A 26,402-nucleotide genomic window follows, 5' to 3' on the forward strand; every position below is an offset into this window, starting at 1 on the left:
GTCGCATATGTGTGTACGCTACTATATCTCTTTGGTTAGTAGTATTTCGTAGTATTGGTAATGGTGAAAAGATATATTTTAGCTTTACGATGGCAGTGTTTTAAAGTAAAGCGTGCCGAAAAAATCTTATCTACAGAGATTGTTCATGTCCTATCTCAATATATGATTTAGTTGCAGACTTCCCCTTAAAATTCTACTGTTAATTATAACATAACCAACAAATTAACTATTCTCTAAACAACGTCTTCAAAAATATTAAATATATATATAAATATATATTATTATTGTTAAATCTCTGTAGATAAGATTTTTTCGGCACGCTTTACTTTAAAACACTGCCATCGTAAAGCTAAAATATATCTTTTCACCATTACTAATACTACGAAATACTACTAACCAAAGGGATATAGTAGCGTACACACATATGCGACGTAAGGTTCGAAAAGTGAAAGGAGAAAGAGTCAAGTGACATCGGAATTCTAACGTAAAACTCTGCATAGACTCAGACAATGGCTTGAGTCACATATGCGCAAGATCCCCTTTTGTACAAAAAGAACTATCTCCCCATTGCCTAAACCTTTTACCTCCTTCCGACTGCGATCTTCTTTTTTTTACTCTTTACCTCTTCACGAAATTAATTAAAAACAACCTCCGTCACCTTCACAAATTAAATTCCTGTTTGATATTATGCCCCTTCAATAAACATTTTACTTCCCCAAAGCCTAAATCAACTCTTTTCAGTTACCCTTTAATTAAACAGTTTTATTCCCATTCTCCAAAAACCTCGAGAATGAGATAATCATCTCTGTGGGAATAAATATATTTGTTCTTACTCCCTTACTAAATTGAAACCCATTCACAGTAAAGAATTAGTATTTTATGATTTTCCTATAACTTTAATTAATCTTATTTTTCTTTATTTCACTAGTTGACGTTACGTTTAATATGAACTTTGACTAGTAATTATAGAGACTATTACTATACGTATACATATACTGTACAATTATTCTACTTGACAACGAATTTTAAACATAACAGAGGAATTTACAAAGAGGTAATAAAACGTGTCAGTTATAAATACCTAAGAACCTTTTCCTTTTGTGTGCAATGGAAGTTATGTCTTTTTCAACCATACGGACGCCTTGTTTCTTTAAATATATATATAAATAAATAAATATATATATATATATATATATATATCCCTATTCAGGAGCACGCACCCTTATTAATACCTTATAATGTTTCGACATTTGTTTTAGGTCATCTTCAAGAAGAAGACCCTGGATCTCAAATGTCCCGTCCGTAACAATGCGCGATGAAATTTAAAACTATCTAAACAACCTTATCACAAATCACTTTAGGTTGTCAGTGCCTTCTTTAGCGTTTAAAGTATTATTAACTGTTTGGGAAAAAATTAAATTTCCGTGATCCCCGCGCGCCTTCGATATACGCTACTGAGAGCTCTCTATAATTGTGTACATCGACAGTTTGTTATTGCGTCCACAAGGGCGAAGCGCCGAATTAGGAGAGAGTTTCCGCGTCTTTAAAAAGGAGCGATGCGGCACGGAGGGCGAGTCTGGTACGACGAGCCGTCCGGTAAACCCGAGAAGAACATTTGTGATCCGAAGAATAAAAATTACGTATTCTTACTTAGAATAAAGAGACTAGTTCCTGCTATCCATCCTTGCCTATCGACGCAGTCCACAAGAGAAAAATTAGGCGATAGCTCCAATAAAAACCAAAGGAGAAAATATACAAAACATGGTCCTTCGAGCCGGATCTGTGTCGAGAAATTAACGGATGGATTCAAACAAGATACACGTGCAAGCAGTGCAACTACTTCAAGTGAGCCATTCAACAATTGCGCTACATTCCGAGTAAAAATTTCCGTACGACAAGGAAGTATTTCGACTCACGTACATACGTTCTCCATTTCAACACCGTGTTTACCTTACAAGGTCGAGCTCTGCAAGACAATAGATCAAAATGGACAAGGCGTTCGATACGAATTTACGTTATTTAACGAACTCAATAACGAATTTCCAAAAGCTTGGAGTTGATAATCAAACTCATGCCATCACTAAAGGACGATTTCAACTCTTGCAAAATTACTGGAATAAATGCCAGGAGAATGCCGCTATCATTGAGGCAGTAGCAACCGACGCAGACGCGGCACAGCTTCCCTTCTTCAAGAGCAAGCTGCTAGACAAGGCGGAGGTCTCGTACATGCAAGCCTACGACTTCTTTCAAGAAAAACTCGAGGCATTCAACGTCGCTTCAATTTCCATTCCTGTACCAACGGCGGCCGCAACGACGTCCATCAACGAGATCCGATTGCCGAAGATCAACTTGCCTTCTTTCTCCGGTAATGTAACCGAGTGGCTAACTTTTCGCGATTTGTTTCTTGCGCTCGTTAAAAATCGCCGTTCCATATTGCAAGTCGAGAAATTGCAATAATTATTATCCGCGGTTACTGGCGACGCTGCTAAGTTGATTTCCCATCTTTCTCTAACCGATAGTAATTTCGATGTTGCATGGAAGGAACTCACGAATCGTTACGAAAATCAACGCGTTATTATTGACGCATATTTCAAACGTTTATTTACCATTCCTAATGTTTCGTCTAACGATCTGTTCGGGTTAAAACAATTACGCTCCAATTCATCGGAATCGATAAATGCTCTGCGTGCCTTGAAATGTTCTGTAGATGAATGGGATATGATTTTAGTCTACATTCTTGTACAAAAACTAGACAAATTGACGAGAAAAGATTGGGAAGTCAGCTTAGGTTCAGAGAGGAGATATCCTACGATGGAAAAACTATACGCGTTTCTAGATACACAAATTTGTTCGTTTGAGGCTGTATCCAAGGACGGAGATAACTCGAAGTCCGCCAACGGAAACTCATCCGAAAAGAGTTCCGGTGCTCGCTCGATTCCAAATGCGGCACGAAAAAATAATATAGTGCGTTCTCACCATACAAACACCGCGAGTACGTGCGCTCTTTGTTCCGAAACACATCGTTTAATGCATTGCGAGAAATTTCAAGCGTTAAGCATTTCGCATCGACTAGAGTTTGTTCAAAAAAATAATATATGCAAAAATTGTTTGACCAAAGGTCATTAAGTTTCGAATTGTCGTAGTTCCTTTACTTGCTTGAAATGTAAAAGACAACATCATACTTTGTTACACGAGAATTCAAGGTCAAGTTTAACGACAACAACAGACTCTGGACAATGCGATAACGCGTCCAACGTACATTCACACGTGAACGCGGGAGTTAAACCCGTGCTCCTGGCTACCGCACGTGTTTGTATAGGATCAGAAAACGGTCGATATGTTTACACGCGAGCACTGATCGATCAAGGTTCCGATGCCACATTCGTTTCGTCACGAGTCGCTCAAATGTTAAGAGCTCGCTTAATTTCAACACGCGTAAAGGTATCTGGCATCGGTGACACTACGTCTAATTGCGTTCAACATGCCGTCTCTATTTCTATCAGCGCGACTAATAAAAATGATACGATTCTTCATACCAAAGCATTGGTCGTTCCAAAAATTACAGCGTACATTCCACCTCATTTCCAATTACAAGAGATTCCGTTTCTTTCCAAATTGAATCTAGCCGATCCAAATCCAAGCTCAAATGATGCAATCGAAGTACTTCTCGGGGCCGAATTATACGGTTCAATTATGATGGGTGGCTTAATGAAAGCTTCTAACGATGCTACACTTGCGAAAGAAACGATATTTGGGTGGATCATTTCGGGTCCTATTTCAAACCAAAAAGATAGCCAAAGAATTCACGTTCACCAAGCAACTTCTGGCAATCTCGATTTCGAACTCCGACGTTTTTGGGAGCTGGAAGAAATTCCAACGACACACGCTCTCTCAGAGGAAAATCTTCGTTGCAACTTACATTTTCAAGAGACACATATGCGCGATTCTTCAGGGCGCTATGTTGTCCGCTTACCCTTCAAGTCTGGTCCTCCGATAAAGATCGGCGAGTCAAGGTCAGTAGCTACGCGTTCACTCGCGCAACTAGAGCGACGTTTAGCTAATTCTCGGGAAATTTCAGGGCAATACGTCGACTTTCTTAACGAGTACGAAGAGCTCGGGCATATGCAAAAAATCGAAAACGTGCAACGCTTCTTTCAACTGACGTTTCTACCTCATCATCCAGTTATTCGCGAGGACAATACTACAACCAAACTTCGTGTAGTGTTTAATGCCTCGGCAAATACCTCGAATAACACTTCTTTGAATGACCATCTTATGATTGGTCCAAAGTTGCAAGCCGATCTTCCGGCGATTATTCTTCAATGGCGTTTGTACAAATACGTTTTTCCCGCTGATATTCAGCAAATGTTTCGACAAATACAGATTCATTCAGACGATCGCCAATATCAATTAATATTGTGGCGTACGATTCCGAACGAGCCAGTCCATACTTATTCATTAAATACCGTTACTTATGGTACTGCCTGCGCGCCTTATCTCGCCCAACGCGTGCTCAAACAACTTTCAATCGACGAGAGTTCGCGTTTTCCACTAGCTCAAGCAATTTTGCAAAATGAAATATACGTTGACGATGTCCTATCCGGAGGCGATGATAAACCATCCACGATTAAAAAACGCGACCAACTAATCGGCTGTTTACTAAGCGCAGGCATTCATCTCAGAAAATGGGCCAGCAACGATTTTGAAATTTTACAAGATATAAATCCTGCGAATCACGGTCTAGCAAGTTCCAAGCCTTTCCAAGAAGGTGAACAATTAAAAATACTCGGTATTCATTGGACACCTTGCGATGATAATTTCTCCTTTGAAATAAAATTCCGTCCACCATCTACCGACATTTCGAAACGACAAATCCTTTCGACGATAGCGAAAATATTCGATCCCCTCGGATGGGTGTCTCCGATCACGATATCTCTCAAAATTCTACTGCAAAAACTGTGGAAATTTTCCTACGGATGGGATAATATTCTTCCTGCGGAAATAACCGAATGGAATGCTTTTTGCGAAAAGATGTTACACTTGACGACTCTGCAAGTTCCTCGTTGGTTAGGCTTCGAGCGTAACATTCAGTGCTTGCATTTACACGGCTTTTGCGACGCTTCATCTAAAGCCTATGCAGCGGTAGTCTATTCAAAAATTGTCACGAATTCTGGCGATAGTCATGTTCGACTTCTCCTATCAAAAACCAAGGTTGCTCCGATTAAAACGATTTCGATTCCACGACTCGAGCTCTGTGCGGCTCAGCTGCTAGCACGCTGTATTTCGTTTACTATTGACGCGATGAAATTGCAAAACATTCCTGTGTTTTGCTGGAGTGACTCGACAATCGTATTAGCATGGTTGCAAAAGGCTCCATCAGATTTAAAAGTATTTGTAGCTAACAGAGTGTCTTCTATTCAAACGAAACTTCCTACGGCAACATGGCTGCATGTGCCAACAGAAGATAATCCCGCAGATTGCGCATCGCGCGGCATAAATCCAGCTCAGCTAACGCCTTCCAGTTCCTGGTGGAACGGCTCGGCATGGCTGAAATTTAACGAGGATAATTGGCCAGTTCAATCTACGATAAGTTGCACCGAAGATGATTCCGAATTGAAAGCGTCAAATGCAGTCCATTCGCATCATTCAAATCGAGCGGAACTTTTTGAATCCTTCAATCATATCTCCACGTGGCCACGCTTACTACGGGTCACCGCATACGTCCTTCGGTTCAAGTTTCGAACGAGAGTCCCAGATGTTGCTCAAGGTCTCTCTATTTTGCAAGTCGATGAAATAAAAACCGCGCACAGATTCTGGATTAAACAGATGCAAACGGAATACTTTTCAAAAGAAATCGTCGCTTTCAAAGCCAAGTCGAGGTTACCAGTTCGATGCTCCATCCATTCTCTCGATCCGTTCCTGGATCCCTCCGGTATCCTACGCGTGGGTGGTTGACTTCAACTGTCTGACCTTTCATATGATCGTAAATTTCCGATTCTACTTCCAAAACATTACCTTTCTAAGCTCATTATCGATCAAATTCATAAGGATACACTTCACGGCGGTGTACAATTAATGCTTCGCACGTTGCGAGAACAATATTGGATTCTGGGGGCGCGAAGCATGGTAAAAGGTTGTATCCGCAATTGCGTGACATGTACTCGGCATCGCGCCATAATCGGCGTACAATTTATGGCCGACCTTCCTACATTTAGAGTAACTCCGTCCCGTCCATTTTGCCATACGGGACTTGATTACGCCGGCCCCTTCGCAATTCGAGACGCTTCCGGCCGCGGACGTAAGTCGCACAAAACATACATCTCGCTATTTGTTTGTCTCGCTACACGAGCTATACACTTAGAGCTCGTTCATGATTATTCCACGGCTGCGTTTCTCGCATCTTTCGAACGGTTCGTAGCGCGTCGTGGCATTCCATCCGATCTTTATTCCGACAACGCGACTACCTATCAAGGCGCGGATCGCGAACTTGTTACAGCGATCCGACAGACTCAAGCCGACGTAGATCTGCAGGCGAAGTTCGCGTCAAAGCCAGTTCAATGGCATTTCATTCCGCCTTCTGCCCCTCATTTTGGGGGCATGTGGGAGGCAGGTGTTAAGAGTGTTAAGCACCACTTGCGACGTATACTTGGTTCCTGCACACCTACGGTCGAAGAGTTCACCACGCTTTTATGTAACTTCGAAGCATGTTTGAATTCGCGCCCGATCGCCGCACTTCATGACGATGTAAATTCTTGCAATGCGCTCACACCAGGGCATTTTTTAATTGGTAGCGCCATTAAATCGATTCCGAGCGTCTTACATATCTCCGAGTCACGACTCGATCGATGGCAATTAATGCGTGCGAAATACGAGCAATTTTGGAAATTGTGGAGTCTTGACTACTTGAACACCTTGCAGCAGCGTTTTAAATGGCAGAATCGATCTGATGAATTTCGCATAAACGATATTGTTCTAATAAAAAATCCTAATTTACCTCCCTGCAGATGGGAACTTGCGAGAATCATCGAATGTAAGCCTGACAAGGATGGCCTGGTGCGAGTTGCTCAGGTCAAGACCGCGTCTTCTACTTTTGTAAGACCTATTGTTAAACTCTGTAAATTGCCGGTAAGTCCGGACGGTTCAGCGTAATCTAAATTCTGCAGGTTGTCTCCAATGATTGCAGTTCAATGTGTAAGGATTTACCCCTGACTGTCATTTGAATCCCTTGGCGATTCAACCCAAGGGGTATGTTTGGGAAAAAATTAAATTTCCGTGATCCCCGCGCGCCTTCGATATACGCTACTGAGAGCTCTCTGTAATTGTGTACATCGACAGTTTGTTATTGCGTCCCCAAGGGCGAAGCGCCGAATTAGGAGAGAGTTTCCGCGTCTTTAAAAAGGAGCGATGCGGCACGGAGGGCGAGTCTGGTACGACGAGCCGTCCGGTAAACCCGAGAAGAACATTTGTGATCCGAAGAATAAAAATTACGTATTCTTACTTAGAATAAAGAGACTAGTTCCTGCTATCTATCCTTGCCTATTGACGCAGTCCACAAGAGAGAACTAGGCAATAGCTCCGATAAAAACCAAAGGAGAAAATATACAAAACATTAACCATATAGACATATAGATAAAACATTTCCTTTCGTACGTTGTATAGAATTATCAGATGATTTAGCTTTACTCTATGTTTGATTACTAATAAGCCATTACTCTCATGCACCTCAGCACTATCTCTTAGCTGTCCGAAATACAAAGATATTACAATATTATACAAACGGGAATAGATAAAATGCAAATCCGTTACCGTTTAAAAATTTGTATTTTAGCAAAATTTTTAGATGTTGACATAGGTTTAACGAAAAAAAACTACAGGAATACGAAAAAATTACCGATATAATTGTTTTCCAATAATATATTATTGGTATACCAGTCATTTTTCGTATTCTTGTAGTTTTTTGCGTAAGAGAATACATGTGGATTCAATATTATTTTGAAAAGGTAAAAAGGTGTGTGAAGATTGAGTTCCTTTAACAATTTTAGATTTAGAACATCGAGCATGTAACAAAGTCTTCATTAAATGCTCGATGTTCTAAATCTAAAATTATTAAAGGACAATCTAATGTAACAAAGTCCTCATTAAATGCTCGATGTTCTAAATCTAAAATTGTTAAAGGAACTCAATCTTTACACACTTTTTTTACCTCTTCAAAATAATATTGAATCTGCATGTATTCTATTACAAAAAAGAAAAATTACAAAAATACGAAAACATTACTGGTATACCAATAATATATTATTGAAAAACTGTATTTATCTGTAATATTCAGATATAATAAATAATAGTATTATTTATGTATTTCCTATATTTGTATATTTATTTATTTTTATATATTATATTTTTATATATTATATTTATTCGTGATCATAAGTTTCATTCTGTAAAAATGTAATTTTATCTTACTTTCCTTTTTCGCATTAAATAATTTTTTAAAATCGCTACACGGGTTAAAAACTAGATGCTTCAAGCTAAATTTTGATACCTTGGAAGTAAAATTTACTTGAATACAATTTTGGGCGGCGGGGGGGGGTGGCCGATTTGACGTAAAATGGCCTATATATATATATATATATATATATATATATATATATATATATATACATATCTATATCTCTGCATGAAACTCACTCTAAATCTCATTCTCTTTTCTTTTTCTTTTTTTCACATCGCTTTCTCTGCATAAAAACAATAATCCCTTTCGCGACACTCGTTATCTCACGCTCAGCATTCGGCATGTGCACGTCAAAATTCTAGCCGCATGATCAAGCAATTATCGAACTCTTATCTAAAATAAACAAATACTCTGGGGCGATCCTAATAGAATGACCAACATCCTTCTCACAAAGAGAAGGATCCGCTCAACTCACTACGTCAGACAGTTCGAGAGAGCACATCGTGTCCGAGCGAAATTCACAAATATAATTTCGCAAATAATAATCCGAGCGCACGAACGACGAAATCGCAAACGTGCCGCCACAGCCGGATGTATCGGAAGATCTAGCAAATATTATAAATTGTTAAAATATGAAGACGGGGCGAAAAGTGCCAAAAGCGAAAGAAAATAAATATATACTTTGATATTTACAAAACTTGTAAACAAGACATGTCGAATATCCTCGCCAAATCGGCGGCCCCGTCAATAAAAGAACATAACTAATAACCGCCAAACATTCCGATATACACCCGGAAAATCTAAGAACAAACACCGCCAGCGATATGTAATCTCGAGATATCCCCGCTTTTGGAAACGAACTCCGATTCAAAGATCCTTGTAATAAACTTCTAATTCGTCGATCTTTGGAACCTACCTCATGGAAAGGGAAATTAAAAATATCCAAAACTGCGTCTACGGATTTCTATTCGCAGGATCTTATTAAAAAGACGAAACGGAGGGCGTGAACAAAAAACGGGATATAAGCGCGAACTTTGCACCACGGAGCTCTCAATCTATCTTTTTACTCCGGTAAACGGTCGATTAGTTCTCATATTTGTGCTTTATTCGTGGTCTTGCGAGTGACAAGTGTCTCCAAAGAACCACCGAGCCACCTATAGTCAACTAAGGTCGAGCTTCAATTCGTCAACGCTCACAATAAGTAGTAAGTTACTCCGGGGCAATTGTTATCATTTCGTCTCTTGTAAATAAATAATTCTCGGATTCCAAGCGAAGATATTCCTTTTTAAACTTGTAACGAAAGCGTCTCTTTCTCCTTACTTCCTTTCAAAATCATAATGGATTTCCCGTATTAGCGGAGAGATTCATGGTTTTCTTTATCTCATTCCTCGAGAATCATAATGGATTTCCCGCACTAGCGGAGAGATTCGTGATTCTTTTTTTTCTTCGAGAATCATAGAATGAATTTTCTGCACTAGCAGAGAGATTCGCGGTTCTTTTCCTTCTTCGAGAATGTAGTAGATTTCCTGCACTGGCGGAGAGATTCGTGGTTCTCTCCTTCTTCAAGAATCATAGTGGATTTCCCGCACTAGCGGAGAGATTCGTGGTTTTCTTCACCCCTTCTTCCTCTTCTCCCTCTAAGGCGCATATATAGAAATATATACATATATACGAGGGCAGTCCGACAAGTACTTAGCCTCATCGCCCGATGGTGCCAGTATTGCAAGAGAGTTTTACTATCGTGTAGTACATTCTCGTAGACGGCTACTGTTAAAATTTCAGCCGAATCGGACTCGAGTAGGAATATAAGGCCGGTTCTAACCCAGGTCCTCTGAGGGGGGTGCGGGGCGGGGAGGTTTTCGGGGGCGAGGGGGTATGACGTCACGCGGGCGGGGAGATCTTATCAGCAGATAAGCTTATCTTATCAGCTCAGGTTACCTGATAAGGAGCTCATGTTACCTTATCTGTTTATAAACAAAAGATAAACATATATCTATTACAAAAGGGCTCCCGCTGCCGACAATCAGGGGGGGGGGGGTTGCGTTTCTTTTCCTCATACGTTATCTGTATATTTTTAAGAAATATAATCAAATTTTAAGAAGGGCCACCGCTTGGCATGTGCCGACAATCAAGGGGGTTGCGTTTCTTCCCCCATACGTTATCTGTATATTTCTAAGAAATATAATTAAATTCTAAGAAGAGCTGCCGCTTGGATCCGAGCGCCGACAATAAGTTCTCTGAAAATCTAAGATAATCAAATTCTAAGAAGGGCTGCCGCTAAATCCAAATCCAAGCTTGGATCGAGTGCAGACAATCAAGGGGGTTGATACATGATCTATACGTATATTTCTAAGAAATATCAGCGGGTAAAGTTTCAGGGCGAACGTGTCGCCGCTTGCGACCTCGCTGCCTGCAACCTCGCCGCTTGCGGCCTGCGACATGTTTTTGCATGGGATTGTATATCACCCTCGCGGTACCTCCCCAATAAGCGGCGGTTCTTTATTGTTTATCTTAGGAAGAAATACCAGCGCCGATAACCAGCGGCTGCAGGAATTTATAAACAAAACAAGCGCCGAAAATTTACGTCATCTAAATTTTTCTCGTTCCTACGTTGACGAACAAAGGGATGATCGGGATATATAATGAGGACCGATGCCGCTGCTGGGCCATAGTACCACTGGCGAGCGCATGCTCTCTTCATTCAAGATGTTTCTCTTGCTATCAAGTGCTTCCGACATTCTCAGTTTAAGTGCCGAACAGTTACAATATATTCCGAAGATTGTTTTACTGCAAAAGTGCGGATATTTCGTAGAGCATTTGTGGGACAAGCTTCCGGAGCATATCAAGACGGATTCGGAGGTTCAGACATATCGTCGCTGCCTCGAACATTACAATCGGCCGTGGATGCGAACGCATATTGACGGTCCAGCACCGATGATCAGGGATTGCAGCGAATGTCAGCGAAAATAGGCTGAGATTAAAAGTTTGAAAAAATGTGAAAAAGTGCCAGACATTAAAAATGGAGAACGCGGTAAAAGATCATTCGAGGTGTTTTGAGAATGTTGAGAGATGGTATAGACATCTCGATGAATGCTATTATGATGAAAAAAAAGATGACCCGTTTTATTTTAAACGTGAAGCGGTGACTTCAGTTGTGCAATTCGTAAGAAATCGCAAACTTGGTGTGCAAAAACCGCATACAAGAGATGTTGCCTATTTCCTGGAAATGCACGAAGACATTTTAAGAGTAACTGGTGGGTTATCCAAATGCACCAGATCGTCTAAACGACACAAGCGAGTCGCATGTTATCAGCGTCGCTACAAAAATTGTGCTGAATATTTTACTGTGGACAACCTTTATTTTGCCGACATGGATATGCCTTCACCATCGGTGTCATGCAAAACACAATCATCTGATTATGATTCGGACCAAGAAATAGAGGAGACAGATATGAGAGAACCGTCACCACCGCCATCGTCGTCATCGTCATCATCAGATTACTACTCGCAGCCTATTTATTTTGCTTGATTAAATAGGTGTACAATATATGCGAAGAGTATAGCAGTGTTTATGAGATAAGTTTTATCACGCGTGAAAGAGAGGATTGTAGTGAATGTGTCAAGACATATTTTCACGAGGTGTAAACAAAACAATAATCAACTGCTGCAGCGGCTGCTCTTTTATGACCGATCATCTTTCTTTCTGAGATAAGTTCGATCGCATGTGAAGCACAAAGGGCTGAACGGGATATATAATGAGGACCGATGCCACTGCCGGGTCATAGTACGGTGACATTTGCGAGCATAGTAGTGAGCGAGTGAATAGTTTTTTTCAATAAAAATGGAGAACGTAGCGCGTAAGAGTGAGAGCGACAATGAGATGATCACGATCTCAGACGATGAGATTGAGATAATAACAATCTCCGACGACAGCGACAGCGACAGCGATGTGGCAGTGTACGACTCCGACTATGACAGGGATGTGAATATCGTACTAGACGATATTGAGGAGATGGAGGTCGATATCGTACCCATCGTCGATGAAGATCAAGAAGAGGATGATGATGATGATGAAGAAGAAGAAGAGGAGGAAGAAGATTTGCATGACGATGGGTACGATAGCGAAAACGCTGTTCGCGAGGCGTACCACTCGCGTACGTTAGATGTACAGACCATCGCAACCCTCGACGAAGAAACATGGATATGCGTTATAACAGCATACGTCTCACCAGGAGGGTCAGTGAGAATCTGCATTCCCTGTTTTATGAGAAACAGGGAAAGATTCGCGGCAACCACACTAATGCACAGGCACGTGACGATGCGGTACAGGGATGTGCCGCATCTTTATTGCATCGATTGTTTGGAAAGAGTGTTCGTACTCTTCCTGGCCAACTTGTGCCCAATCTGTCAAGGCTGTAAGTATATATATATATATATATATATATATATATATATGTCAAAATATATATAAATAGTACAATAATATATTATATTTCTGTGTGCAAATGCCGAGGCACAGTCTGACAGCGATGGTTAACGCGACCCCCTCTCTCGCAGTCGCAGCAGGCCCGCTGGCTCTCTCTCTCGCCGCTACCTCGAGCCGCCGGCTCTCTCTCGCCGCTGAATCCAGGCGTGAATCCCAAGCCGCCGTACCTCTCTCGCCTCCGACGGCCTTTTTTATATATATTTTTATATATTTTTATATATTTTTATATATCTTGCATAATTTTATATATCATTTATATGTTTATTTTATATAATTTTTATTTCATATATCTTTTTTATATTTGTATCTTTTTAAAATTTTATAAATTTTATATTATAATAATTACACGTTCACGCACACGCACGCAAACACGCACATACAAATGTAAATTTACACATATTTTATAGATTAAAAAATATTATCAAATAAGTGTATTTATTTTAGATTAAAATGTCTGCCTTACCTCTTGTTCCCTTTTAATATATAAGTAAATATAAAGAAATTATTAAAAATTATCTTTAAAAGCTCTCTCTCCTTCGCGTCTTTCTCCTTCACATCTTCTCTCTCTCGCGTCTTATTTCGCCGTCTCTCTCACTCTCACGCTGTGTCTCTCTCAAAACTCGTATGTCTCTTTTTCTCTCGTCGCGTAAGCCTCTCGCGCGCTGCGTCTTATTTCACCGTCCCTCTCACGCGCTGTCTCTCTCTTTTGCATCTTCTTTCACTGTCTCTCTTGCGCTGCCGCCGCTGCGGCTCGTTTTCTCTCTCGCAAATGCATGGGAGAGCGCGCGCCTCTCCACGTGTCTCTCGCATGGATGCCGGCTCTCTCGAACGCGAGATGTAAACATTCGACACTTGGAATGTTTTTTGAAATAGATATAGTTCTTTGTGAAGATTTTTTAAATGGGGTACAGCCTGTGGAGAGCAGGGCTGTCTCTGCAATCATAAAGTTTCGAACGGTCATCAACGAAGTGTCGGGACATTGCAACGAAAATGGTAGTGCTTTTTAAGTGCAAAAATATTAATTAATAGTGGAGGAAAAAATATATTAATATTAATATTTTTTTGTAGTTTGCCCTATGTATTATTTGTTGTTGTTGGGTGATCAAGGACCTGGTGTATGATATATTAAGAAATGCAGAATGGGAGAATTATTCGGATGATGACTTTGAAGAATGGATAGGGGATGACGAATGGGACGGTAAGAATAAAATTTATAATATTGTATTATATTTTTAAATGAATAATTGTTATGTTTACATTCCAATAATGGTTCCAGATATGTGTGATTGGGATTGGGACCCATATTTAAGAGACGATGACGGCGATTTATATGATTGGGGTCTGGTGTGGCTGTTCGAGCCGGATCCTGTACCTGTGTATGAAAATTGGGACGGTAAGAATAAAATTTATAATATTGTATTGTTACGTCCTGCGGTCGTCCACGATTCTTTTCTTTCGAAGAACGCAAAGCGATATCTTGAATATCAAAGGCGGATAGAGAACGACCCGAAAAGCAAAGTAAACGTAATCCGAGAGAGAGTTAAATCGTGAAACAAAAGACATATATATATATATATATATATATATATATATACGCGAGAAGTAAATAGACCAACTAATAAATTCTAGTAACTCGCGACGTCTCAAAGGACAAACAGGTTGAAGTCTACGAATCTCTTTCCTTTCGGAGAGTGTAAAATGATATTCAAAATATCGCAGACCCGCAGATAAGCCACGATGTGACAGGCGAGGGAAAACAATTTTTGGTTCCTATTTCTTTCAACAGAACACTTGAGAATCAATAAAACTTTCCGAGAACCTAAACAATCCTCGCCTGACAGATCACCGTACGCGATATCTGCTTGAGTCACAACTAGAGGAGCAATAAAATATCAACCTCCCTCTATAAGAACAAATTCTCCATTGGTCGAAACCCAGGACTCTAAACAAAGCCCGAACCAATCATATTAATTTTCAAAATCAAAAGACGCCTCCAAACCTAAAAAGCGTCATTGAAAATTTCCTTATTCGTCGGGGATATTAACAACTAATGGAGAAGGAGGAGCAAGGAGGTTTATATACGAGTAACACCGTGCGAGCGACACACAGGCTTTTTCTCTCAATTCTTATTCATTCTCATTCAGTCTCAGTCTCATCCCGTTCGCAAACTTCAACTAGTTTTATTTGAGTGTCCAACCGAAAGAATTATTAATTCTGTTAGTATTAATTTCGCAAAACGAAATCCCAGGCGTCGTCAACCACCGAGCCACCTCCAGCTGGGGTTCTTCTTGATAAGTAGTAAGTCTACCTAACACATTCACACCGATACTTCGTACAATTTCCGGGAGTTTAATCAAATCATAAAAACTAGAGTCTTTGGGTTCGCTGTTGGATTCGGTAACCCAATTATTTACCTCACACCCTTTGGTTCTTCTCCTACCTTTCTCCCAGAAATCACTCCGGATTCTCCGCAACAGCGGACGACTTCGTGATTTCTACCCTCTATTCCAGAAATCACTCCGGATTCTCCGCAACAGCGGACGACTTCGTGATTTCTATCCTGTTCTTCCGAAATTACTCCGGATTCTCCGCAACAGCGGACGACTTCGTGATTTCTATACGCTTCTTCCGAAATCACTCCGGACTCTCCGCAACAGCGGACGACTTCGTGATTTCTACCCTCTATTCCAGAAATCACTCCGGATTCTCCGCAACAGCGGACGACTTCGTGATTTCTACCCTCTATTCCAGAAATCACTCCGGATTCTCCGCAACAGCGGACGACTTCGTGATTTCTACCCTCTATTCCAGAAATCACTCCGGATTCTCCGCAACAGCGGACGACTTCGTGATTTCTATCCTGTTCTTCCGACATCACTCCGGATTCTCCGCAACAGCGGACGACTTCGTGATTTCTCCCGCTAGTAAATTAGGAAATAAAAAGAAAACGAATATAAAAATATACACATCTATATATATAAGCACCGTCTGTCTGTATGTATGTACGCGAACTACTTCCGCATTTGTGGACCGATTTTCGTGAAACTGGTACCAAAATGTCGCAAATTTTTCGGGGGTGGCTGCTGTGGGGTTTTTTTTTAAATTTTTTAATTTTTTTTTTTTTTTTACAGAGGAGGGTATGTTTAATCTTTTTTTGCAATATTTCTGAACACATGGTATCAAAATGTTGCAAATTTTTTTGGAGATAGCGACGATGCGGTTTTTTTAAGTGTTACACCCCCACCCACGCACCCACCCACGCATCCACCCACGCGCATGCGCATTTATGGACCAATTTTAACGAAATTAGTACCAAAATGTTGCAAATTTTTTTGAGAAAACTACTGGTTTATTTTTTTAAGTTTACCCCTCCACCCACGCACCCACCCACGCAATCGTATATTTATGAACCGATTTTTTTTAAATTGGTACTAAAATGTTGCAAATTTTTTGAAGATGAAGACGATGTGGTTTTTTCAAGTGTTACACCTCCACCCACGCATTCACCCACGCGCGTGCGCATTTATGGACCAAAAGCACCGTCTGTCTGTATGTATGTACGCGAACTACTTTCGCATTTGTGGACCGATTTTCGTGAAACTGGTACCAAAATGTTGCAAATTTTGCTGTGGGGTTTTTTTTTTAATTTTTTAATTTTTTTTTTTTCTACAGAGGAGGGTATGTTTAATCTTTTTTTGCAATATTTCTGAACACATGGTATCAAAATGTTGCAAATTTTTTTGGAGATAGCGACGATGCGGTTTTTTTAAGTGTTACACCTCCACCCACGCACCCACCCACGCATCCACCCACGCGCATGCGCATTTATGGACCAATTTTAACGAAATTAGTACCAAAATGTTGCAAATTTTTTTGAGAAAACTACTGGTTTATTTTTTTAAGTTTACCCCTCCACCCACGCACCCACCCACGCAATCGTATATTTATGAACCGATTTTTTTTAAATTGGTACTAAAATGTTGCAAATTTTTTGAAGATGAAGAGGATGTGGTTTTTTCAAGTGTTACACCTCCACCCACGCATTCACCCACGCGCGTGCGCATTTATGGACAAATTTTTACGAAATTGGTACAAAAATGTTGCAAATTTTTATGAGAAAGCTGTTGTGTGGTTTTTTAAAGTTTTATCCCGCCCACGCATCCACCCACGCATTCACACATTTATTCACAGACTTTTTCGAAATTTGTATTCAAATTTTGTTGGGGATGGCTACTATAATTTTAACAAATTTTTATCATCCTATTCATCCACCCACGCACCCATGTGCATACGCATTTATTGACTTGGTCATACCAAGAAGTAATTTTTAAAAAATTTGTGTACGTGTTTGTGATTATGTGTGCAATTCGTGTAAATAAACCTTTAATTTGTATGCCTTGACCATAGTAACATTTAAATTCAATATTCTTATGTTATACATACATTTCCTTCAACTTTTTTAAAATCAATGTGACATATAATACTGCTTAACCAAGATGTCTAAAGAGAGCAGCGAAAATGCATGCAGTTCAAATCAGCATAATATAAGTAGATTTTAATTTTATAGAGAGAGAGAGAGAGAGAGAGAGAGGGGGAGAGAAAGAGAGAGGAAGAGAGAGAGAGAGTGTCTTAAAGAAAGAGAGAGGGAGAGAGGAAGGGAGAGAGAGAGAGAGAGAGAAAGAGAGAGAGCGTGTGCCTTAAAGAAAGAGGGAAGGAGAGAAATAAGGAGAGAGAGAGCATGTGTCTTAAAGAGAGAGAGAGAAAGAGCGCGTGTGTTCTAGAGAGAGAGAGAGAGAGGGAGAGGGAGAGAGAGAGAGAGAGTGTGTCTCAAAGAAAGAAAGAGAAAGAGAGAGAGCGTGTGTGTCTTAAAGAAAGAGAGACAGAGAGAGGGAGAGGGGGAGGGAGAGAGAGAGAGAGAGAGAGAGAGAGAGAGAGAGAGAGAGAGAGAGAGAGAGAGAGAAAGAGAGAGAGGGATTAATTTAATAGTAGATATATATTATATGTATTTTTTTTAGAATAACATAAGTAGTGAAGCCGTTATAATCAATGGAATAAATTATGATGAGCAAAGCAGCACGGAAATGTCAACAAGGCAAAGGGACATGGAAGAATTTAGAGACGGTAAATAAAAATTAATAATAATAATTAATTTAAAATTTTTTAAATTTTTTAATAAATATTTTGGTTGCATAATATCTTTTAATTATATCTGTAACATTATATATAGAGATATCTAATTAAATTTTAAAAAATTTCAGTGCTTGAAGATGGGCTGGATGATATTTTAGTACAAGCACTAATTGAATTTGAAAATCAGGAGATAAAGAAAGAAGAATTGAAAGAAGAAGGGAAAAATAATAACAAACGAAAAGATATAAGTAATGATAACAAGAGCAAGAAATATAAAAAAAAATAAAATTTGATATGTAAAAATAAATTAATAATGATTCATTTCATTGATTTTTTTTCATAATTTTTAATATCTATTTCTAATGTATGATTTAATATGTAATTTTTATATTTAAATTATACGTAATATGTATTTACTATATATTTATTTAATAAAAATATATCTCTATATATATATATTAATAATTTATAGATATTTATTATTTTAAAAAGTAAAGTGTGAGAGTGAGAGAGAGAGGGAGAGAGAGACAGAGACAGAGAGAGAGAGAGTGAGAGAGAGAGGGAGAGAGAGACAGAGAGAGAGAGAGAGAGGAGAGAGAGAGGGGGGAGAGAGAAAAGGGGAGGGAGAGGGAGAGAGAGGGGGAGAGGAGAGAGGGGGAGAGAGAAAGGGGGGAGGGGAAAGAGAGAGAGGAGAGGAGAGAGAGAGAGAGAGAGAGAGAGAGAGAGAGAGAGAGAGAGAGAGAGAGAGAGAGAGAGAGAGAGATTATTAATTTATTATATTTATTTTATAATATGAGTAGTGAAGCACTTTTTGCAAAAAATAATTTATTTAAGAAGAAGAAATGTTAGATATTACATGGTAATATAATTTATAATTCTGTTTTTGCGTTCGCGGCCACGGCCGCGTCCGCGTTCTCGACCTCTTCCGGCTCTTGCCCATCGAGCTTTCTGTTTTACTGCAAAAAATGATTATATTACATAATATTTATTTATAATATTATATTATTATATATAATATTAATAATATTGATATTATATATTATTTATTTTGATTTATAATTCTTTATTATTATAATTTTTTTTTATTATTATATACTTACATTGGAATGTATTTTTTTCTATATTCTCTGACGGTGTCATTGCAGGCTGTGGGTCGTCAATAGCTACCACCGTTACAGGCTGTGTATTCTCAGCAGCCACCATTGCAGGCTGTGTATTCTCAGCAGCCACCACTGCGGACTGTGGTTGTTTCGCCATAGCCAGCTGCTGCTGCAATTCTTGCAATTGCCTCTTTAAAATATTATTTTCAACAAAAAGTGTTTCGCAGTACCTGATGTCATTCTAAAAAAAGATATAGAATATATCTATAATAAATTAATAATTCTTATTTATCTCTTTCTTTAAGACACGCTCTCTCTCTTTCTCTCTCCCTCTTTCTTTGAGACACACGCTCTCTCTCTCTCTCTCTCTCTCTCCTCCCCCTTCTTTCTCTCCTTCTTCCTCTCTCTTTCTCTCCCCCTCTCTCTCTCTCTCTCTATAAAATTAAAATCTACTTACATTATGCTGATTTGAACTGCATGCATTTTCGCTGCTCTCTTTAGACATCTTGGTTAAGCAGTATTATATGTCACATTGATTTTAAAAAAGTTGAAGGAAATGTATGTATAACATAAGAATATTGAATTTAAATGTTACTATGGTCAAGGCATACAAATTAAAGGTTTATTTACATGAATTGCACACATAATCACAAACATGTACACAAATTTTTTTTAAATTACTTATTAGTGTGATTTTGTAAAAATCACTACTTAGGAGTGAGTTTCGATTTTTTAACGTGAGTCATTTAATAAATGATTATATAAGTTGCTGGTTTCATATTAAATTACGTTAAATGTCATAACGGATAGATTAAATAAAATAGAAAATATTATAATAAATGAAATTAGTACAACAAAAAAGGAGTCGAAGACGTAAAACTTTACGAAAAAGGAGTTAGTGATAAACGAAGTTAAAACGTTGAAGAGGAAGAGTGAAGGGAGAGAGAGAGAGAAAGAGAGAGAGACGGTAGATATTTTAAATCTTTATATCTATAGGTATTTGTAATAAATGTGTTTAAATATTTGTAATTATTTTATAATAATTACACTTTTATTACATTTACTTATATAAAAAATAATTATTTTTTAGATATTCTAAATTAAATTATATAAAAATTATATAAAATTATATAAAAATAAAAAAAATATATATATAAATAGAAAAATATATAAAATTATATTAAAAGGCTGCTGTGCGCCTGTAAAAAAGGATATTGTGCGCCTGTAAAAAAAGGCTGCTGTGCGCCTGTAAAAAAGGATATTGTGCGCCTGTAAAAAAAGGCTGCTGTGCGCCTGTAAAAAAGGCTGCTGTGCGCCTGTAGAAAAAAGGCTGCTGTGCGCCTGTAAAAAAAGGCTGCTGTGCGCCTGTAGAAAAAAGGCTGCTGTGCGCCTGTAAAAAAAGGCTGCTGTGCGCCTGTAAAAAAGGCTGCTGTGCGCCTGTAAAAAAAAGGCTGCTGTGCGCCTGTAAAAAAGGCTGCTGTGCGCCTGTAAAAAAAGGCTGCTGTGCGCCTGTAAAAAAAGGCTGCGGTGCGCCTGTAAAAAAAAGGCTGCTGTGCGCCTGTAAAAAAAGGCTGCTGTGTGTTTATACAAAGAATTAATATAAAACAGAATAAGCACGAAAAAGAAAAATTCCATCAAGAAAATCGATGAATTAATGAATAAATAATTCTTGATCATACAGACAGACGGTACTTATATATATAGATAGATAATATAGATATAATTATTACAATTAATATTTATAATATACCTACGTATACGCCGTATACGGTACGACACAGATAAGTATGCCTCAAAAGAGAAAAGGCGGAAATTTATATAAAATTAGTCACGAAAGCAAGCGCTTACGACAAATGCGAAAAATTGAGAGTTCGGAGGAAAGATCTCAACGACTTGAAGCTAATGCTCAAAGAAATTATCAGCAGAGAGTCAATAAAAATGATGACAAAAGGTCTCAACGACTCGAAGCTAATGCTCAAAGAAATTATCAGCAGAGGGTCAATGAAAATGATGACGAAAGGTCTCAACGACTCGAAGCTGATGCCCAAAGACATGCTCAGAAAAGGCAACAAGCTAGACAATTAAATCATCATATTGCGCTAATTGCTAAGGGCAATGAAATAAATGTGTCAGTTCATACACTTGGCCAAATGAATATAGAATGCCAATTTTGCAAATCGTTAAATTTTGAATGTGAAAAACCTAAAGATGGGAAATTTACATATTGTTGTCAAAAGGGTAAGCTTACATTAAAGTCAATAAATTGTCCTGATTTTATTAAAAAATTATACATGGGAAATGATTATGCATCGAAAAATTTCCTTCATAATATTCGTTCATATAATAGCGCTTTAGCTATGGCTTCTATGGGTGCCCCGGGCAATAGAAATCCATTGGATGTTGTGAGCAATGCTCCTTATTGCTTAAAGATTCATGGGCAATATCATCATTTGACTTCGACAGCAATGCGCCCAGCAGATGAACAAGCTCCGCGCTTTGCGCAGCTTTACTTTTTAGATATAGAAGAAGCTATAAATCATAGAATGAATAAGAAAGCTAATCAAGAGTGTGATTTTGAAATAATGAAAAATTTGTCAAGTTTTATGGTTGAATGCAATGAATTTGCAAAGACTTTCAAGATGATGCGTCAAGTTGAACAAGATCTTAATCCGATAGGGAATAAAAATATAAATTTAATGTTGTCCTTTCGAAACGATCCTCAACATGATCAAAGAAGATATAATGCTCCACAAGCTAATGAAATAGCTGTGGTCTTTCAGAATGTAGATGGTGAGCCTCCATTTGAAAGAGACATTCGGATTTATAATAAAAATTCAAACGATGTTCAACAAATATCAATTCTGAACAAAAGGTGTGACCCAATGTGTTATCCTTTGTTATATCCATATGGTAACGATGGATGGCATTCAGAAATGAAATCTTATAATTATAAATATTCAGGATTTAAAGTAACTCAAATGGATTATTATGCTCATCTATTGGCACCAAGAGCCGAATTTAGCCAATTTAAAAGAGCAGGCAAATTGAGATGTCAATTTATACTTGATGCCTATATGAAAACTGAAGCCAATAGACTTAATTATATTAAATTAAATCAACCTCAATTAAGAGCAGAACTTTATTCAGGATTAATGGATCACCTTGATAATCGAGCACAAAATAAGGGAATTACAGTTGGTGTACCTGTAATATTACCATCTTCATTTATGGGCAGTCTAAGGAACATGCAAGAAAGATACCAAGATGCCATGTCTTTGGTAAGAAAGTATGGTAAACCAGACATTTTTTTAACCATGACTTGCAATCCTCAATGTCCTGAAATTAAGGATAATCTTGATGGATGTCAAATAGAGTTTCGACCTGATTTAGTCGCTAAAACATTTAATTTGGATGTCAAAGAGATTTTAAAAGATTTAATTCAAAATAAAATTTTTGGAAATATTATAGCTTATGCAGGTGTGATTGAATTTCAAAAAAGAGGACTTCCACATTTGCATTTACTTGCAATGTTGAGCGATGAAGATAAGCCCCGACTTCAAGAAGTCATTGATATGATGGTATGGGCTGAAATTCCTAATGAAGAAAAATATTCAGAACTTAATGAAAAAGTTTTGAAACACATGATTCACGGTCCATGTGGAGATCCGTCGAGGAGATATCCTTGCACTGGGGACGATGGAAAATGTTCAAAAGGTTTTCCAAAAGAATTTTGTGATAAAACTAATGCTAATGTAAATGGATATCCCATCTATCAACGTAGGAATATTGGAATAAAATACATCGTTAGAAATAAAGAAGTGGATAATCGATGGGTGGTGCCGTATTCACCATATTTAATCATGAAATATAATCGACATATTAATTTAGAAATATGTTCATCAGTGAAGAGAGTAAAATATCTATATAAATATATTCATAAAGGATTTGATTGTGCTGCAATTGAAGTGCAAGCACGAGATGGTACAAAATTCATTAGAGTAGATGAGGTTAACTCATTCCTGGATGCAAGATATGTTAGTGCTCCAGAAGCAATGTGGAGACTTAATGGATATGATCTGTTCATGAAATCTCATACAGTAATAAGATTGGCAGTTCATTTGCCTGATCGCCAAATGGTTTATTTTCGAGCAGGAAATGAAGAACAAGCTGCTCAAAGAGAGCTAAATCGAGATACTACGCTGACTGCATGGTTCAAATTAAATCAATATGATGAAAATGCAGTAAATTATCTTTATACAGATATTCCTTATCATTATGTTTATAATAAAAAAGAAACTAAGTGGAAGCCACGTAAAAAAGGTGGTGAAAAAATAATTTCAAGACTATATACAGTAAGCATAAAAGATATTGAAAGATTTTATCTCCGTCTTCTTCTACTACATGTGACTGGAGCAAAATGTTTTGAAGATTTGAGAAATGTAAATGGAATTATTTATAATACGTTTAAGGATGCAGCAATTGCAAAAAATTTAGTAGAAACTGATGACTTTTGGGGAAAAACGATGGAGGAAGCAACAGAATCGAATATGCCTGCACAACTTCGAGAATTATTTGCTTACATTTGCATCTTTGGAAATCCAATAGATGTACCAACAATTTGGAATAAATACAAAGATTTTATGATTGAGGACTTTGTAAATAATAATGTTGTAAATCCCGAAAATATGGCGTTAAACCATATACAACAAATTCTGATAAATAATGGAAGTAGTTGTGAGAAATTTCAATTACCAAATCCAACTGAAATAAATATTTATGAAACAGAGTATAATGTAGATGAAGAAAAAATACGTGGTGATTATTTATTATCTACACTAAATGATGAGCAAAAATACGTGTATGATATAGTAATGCGAGCAATTGTAAATGAAAATGAACCTAAGCGTTTGTTTTTTATTGACGGGTTTGCAGGAAGTGGTAAAACCTATCTATTTAATACATTTCTAAGTGTTATTCGAGGAAGAAATGAAATAATTCTTCCATGTGCTTCAACTGGAATTGCAGCCACACTTCTGAAAGGAGGAAGAACTTATCATTCTCTGTTTAAGCTTACAATTCCAATTGATGATGCAGCTAAATCAAATATTAGAGAAAATTCTCAAGCTGCACGAGAATTGATCAATGCCAAATTAATCATATGGGATGAAGTAAGCATGACTGTTGGACATGCCTTAACAGCAATTGATAAACTTTTCAAGGATTTAATGAAGAATCATCAACCATTTGGAGGAAAAGTAATTTTATTTGCAGGAGATTTCAGACAAAATCTTCCAGTAGTACCTCATGTACACAAAACAGCGATAATTGAATCGACTGTAAAATACAACCCTATATGGAGGAATGTAATTAAGGTTAAATTACAGCAAAATATGAGAACTGCGGAAGAAAAAGAATTTGCAAATTGGTTAATGCAACTCGGAGATGGTAAATTATCAAATACAGATGGACTAAATTTAGACACGATTGAAATTCCACAAGATTTTATATCAAAAGAATCTCTTATTAATGAGATTTTTGGTGATAGAATTACCATGAAAAGGATTAGAGAAAATCAGAATCGAGCGATTCTTTGTCCTAAAAATGAGGATACTTTCAAAATTAATGATGAAATTCTTTGTCTAATGGAAGGAGAAGAAAAGGAGTATCTCTCTATTGACTGTATTGTAAGTGATGATCCACAGGAGCAATTAAATTTTCCAACTGAGTTTCTAAACTCACTAACACCTTCTGGAATGCCAGTTCATCGGCTTAAAATAAAAGTTGGTGCTACAGTAATTTTATTAAGAAATTTAAATACTAAAAAAGGACTTTGTAATGGTACAAGATTTATTGTAACTAATTTGAAAAATAATATAATTTATGTAGAAGTTATAACAGGTCCTGCTCGAGGACAAATTGTCATGATTCCGAGGATAGATTTAATTACAAATGATTTGGAACTGCCATTTAAGTTTAAACGAAGACAGTTTCCTATTCGAGTGTCATTTGCTATGACAATAAATAAATCACAAGGACAAAGTTTAGAAAAAATTGGAATTTATTTGCCACATCCTGTATTTGCTCATGGTCAACTTTATGTGGCATTTTCTAGAGCAACAAAAAGAGAAAGTGTAAAAATTAAAATTGATGAATGTAGCAATCAAGGACATTTAATTGAAGAAAGTGAAAAATGTTTTACAAAAAATGTAATATACAGGGAAATTTTGTAAATTGAAGAATTATGAAATTGTATGAGAGCTAATAATAGCGGGTTAGCGGTGGGTACATTAGAAATAAAAAATAATTGAGTAAAATGTAAAAAAGGATATAATAATTAAGTAATAAAAAAAATATTTAAAGTATATATTAACCAAAATAAATGTTTAAATTTTTTATGGATGACTACTATGTTATCTATTTCTTTCTCCCAGATATTTTATACATAACATTTTGACAAACAACAAATGTGGAAGTAGTTCGCGGTAATACAAAAAAAGAATTAATTTGTTGTGTTAAAACGGATTTAATATAGGCTATATGAGGACCGCGCGGAGCGCGGTCCGAATAGAGTCCGAAAAGCTAGTTATATATATATATATATATATATATATATATATATATATATATAGCTCCCGCGATTTGTAACAGAACTCTTTCTTTCTTTTAATCCAATTTAAACCACCCGATCTCGTAGTGGACGGACCTTAAAACCGAATATCGCGGACCGCGTTCAGGTCGTCGAGGAATCGGCGGAATCGGCGGCTGAAACAAAGAGAGGGTCGGGGTGTAGAAGACCCTACTATTATTATCAATAATATTAATTCGTTCGACACCCACACATCACACACGTCTCCCATTCCCACATCCGCGGAACTTCCCCAAATTCCTTTCCCTTCCTCCCCTAAACTCCCCGATTTTCCTAGATCTCCATCCCCTGCTCCTTCGACAATCATCTTCGAGGAATCCCCTGTCTCTTCCCCGTCATCCTCCGAAGACTCGGAACCTACCGAAGAGATCGAAACGATCGATCTCACCGAGGAGGAGCCCAGGTTAACTTTAGACCAACTCCAAGCCTGGTTAATTGATCAGATCCCCAGGATACGTGAAGTACCTGAGGATGGATTTACGATCGGTCCCGACCTCGTGGATCTAGAGGCTCTGGCGCAATTCTTAACAACTGCACATCCCGACGAATTCGTATATTAGTATCTTTCCGAGTCAGAATATCCTCTGC

The 26,402-nt window shown here is 37.9% G+C and overlaps 3 protein-coding genes across 3 annotated transcripts; all 3 read left to right on the plus strand.

The window, feature by feature from the left end:
* Nucleotides 1–1,986: 1,986 nt before the first annotated feature.
* On the plus strand, nt 1,987–5,955 carry LOC146722864 (uncharacterized). The gene is made up of 2 exons (XM_085483712.1): nt 1,987–2,365; nt 4,079–5,955. The coding sequence occupies exons 1-2, from the start codon at nt 1,987–1,989 to the stop codon at nt 5,953–5,955; spliced, it is 2,256 nt and encodes a 751-aa protein (XP_085339838.1).
* Nucleotides 5,956–6,597: 642 nt separating this feature from the next.
* On the plus strand, nt 6,598–7,149 carry LOC146722865 (uncharacterized). Its single transcript, XM_085483713.1, has one exon. It carries the CDS (start codon nt 6,598–6,600, stop codon nt 7,147–7,149), a length of 552 nt encoding a protein of 183 aa, XP_085339839.1.
* A 13,872-nt stretch (nt 7,150–21,021) lies between these two features.
* On the plus strand, nt 21,022–26,374 carry LOC146722866 (uncharacterized). Its single transcript, XM_085483714.1, has 9 exons — nt 21,022–21,296; nt 21,516–21,958; nt 22,130–22,459; nt 22,637–22,945; nt 23,111–23,409; nt 23,638–23,902; nt 24,263–24,423; nt 24,553–24,830; nt 26,092–26,374. Exons 1-9 carry the CDS (start codon nt 21,022–21,024, stop codon nt 26,372–26,374), a joined length of 2,643 nt encoding a protein of 880 aa, XP_085339840.1.
* Nucleotides 26,375–26,402: the final 28 nt, after the last annotated feature.

This window comes from Nylanderia fulva, unplaced genomic scaffold, assembly GCF_048542155.1.
Source record: "Nylanderia fulva isolate GAGA-0341 unplaced genomic scaffold, ASM4854215v1 Scaffold261, whole genome shotgun sequence".
NCBI lineage: Eukaryota > Metazoa > Arthropoda > Insecta > Hymenoptera > Formicidae > Nylanderia > Nylanderia fulva.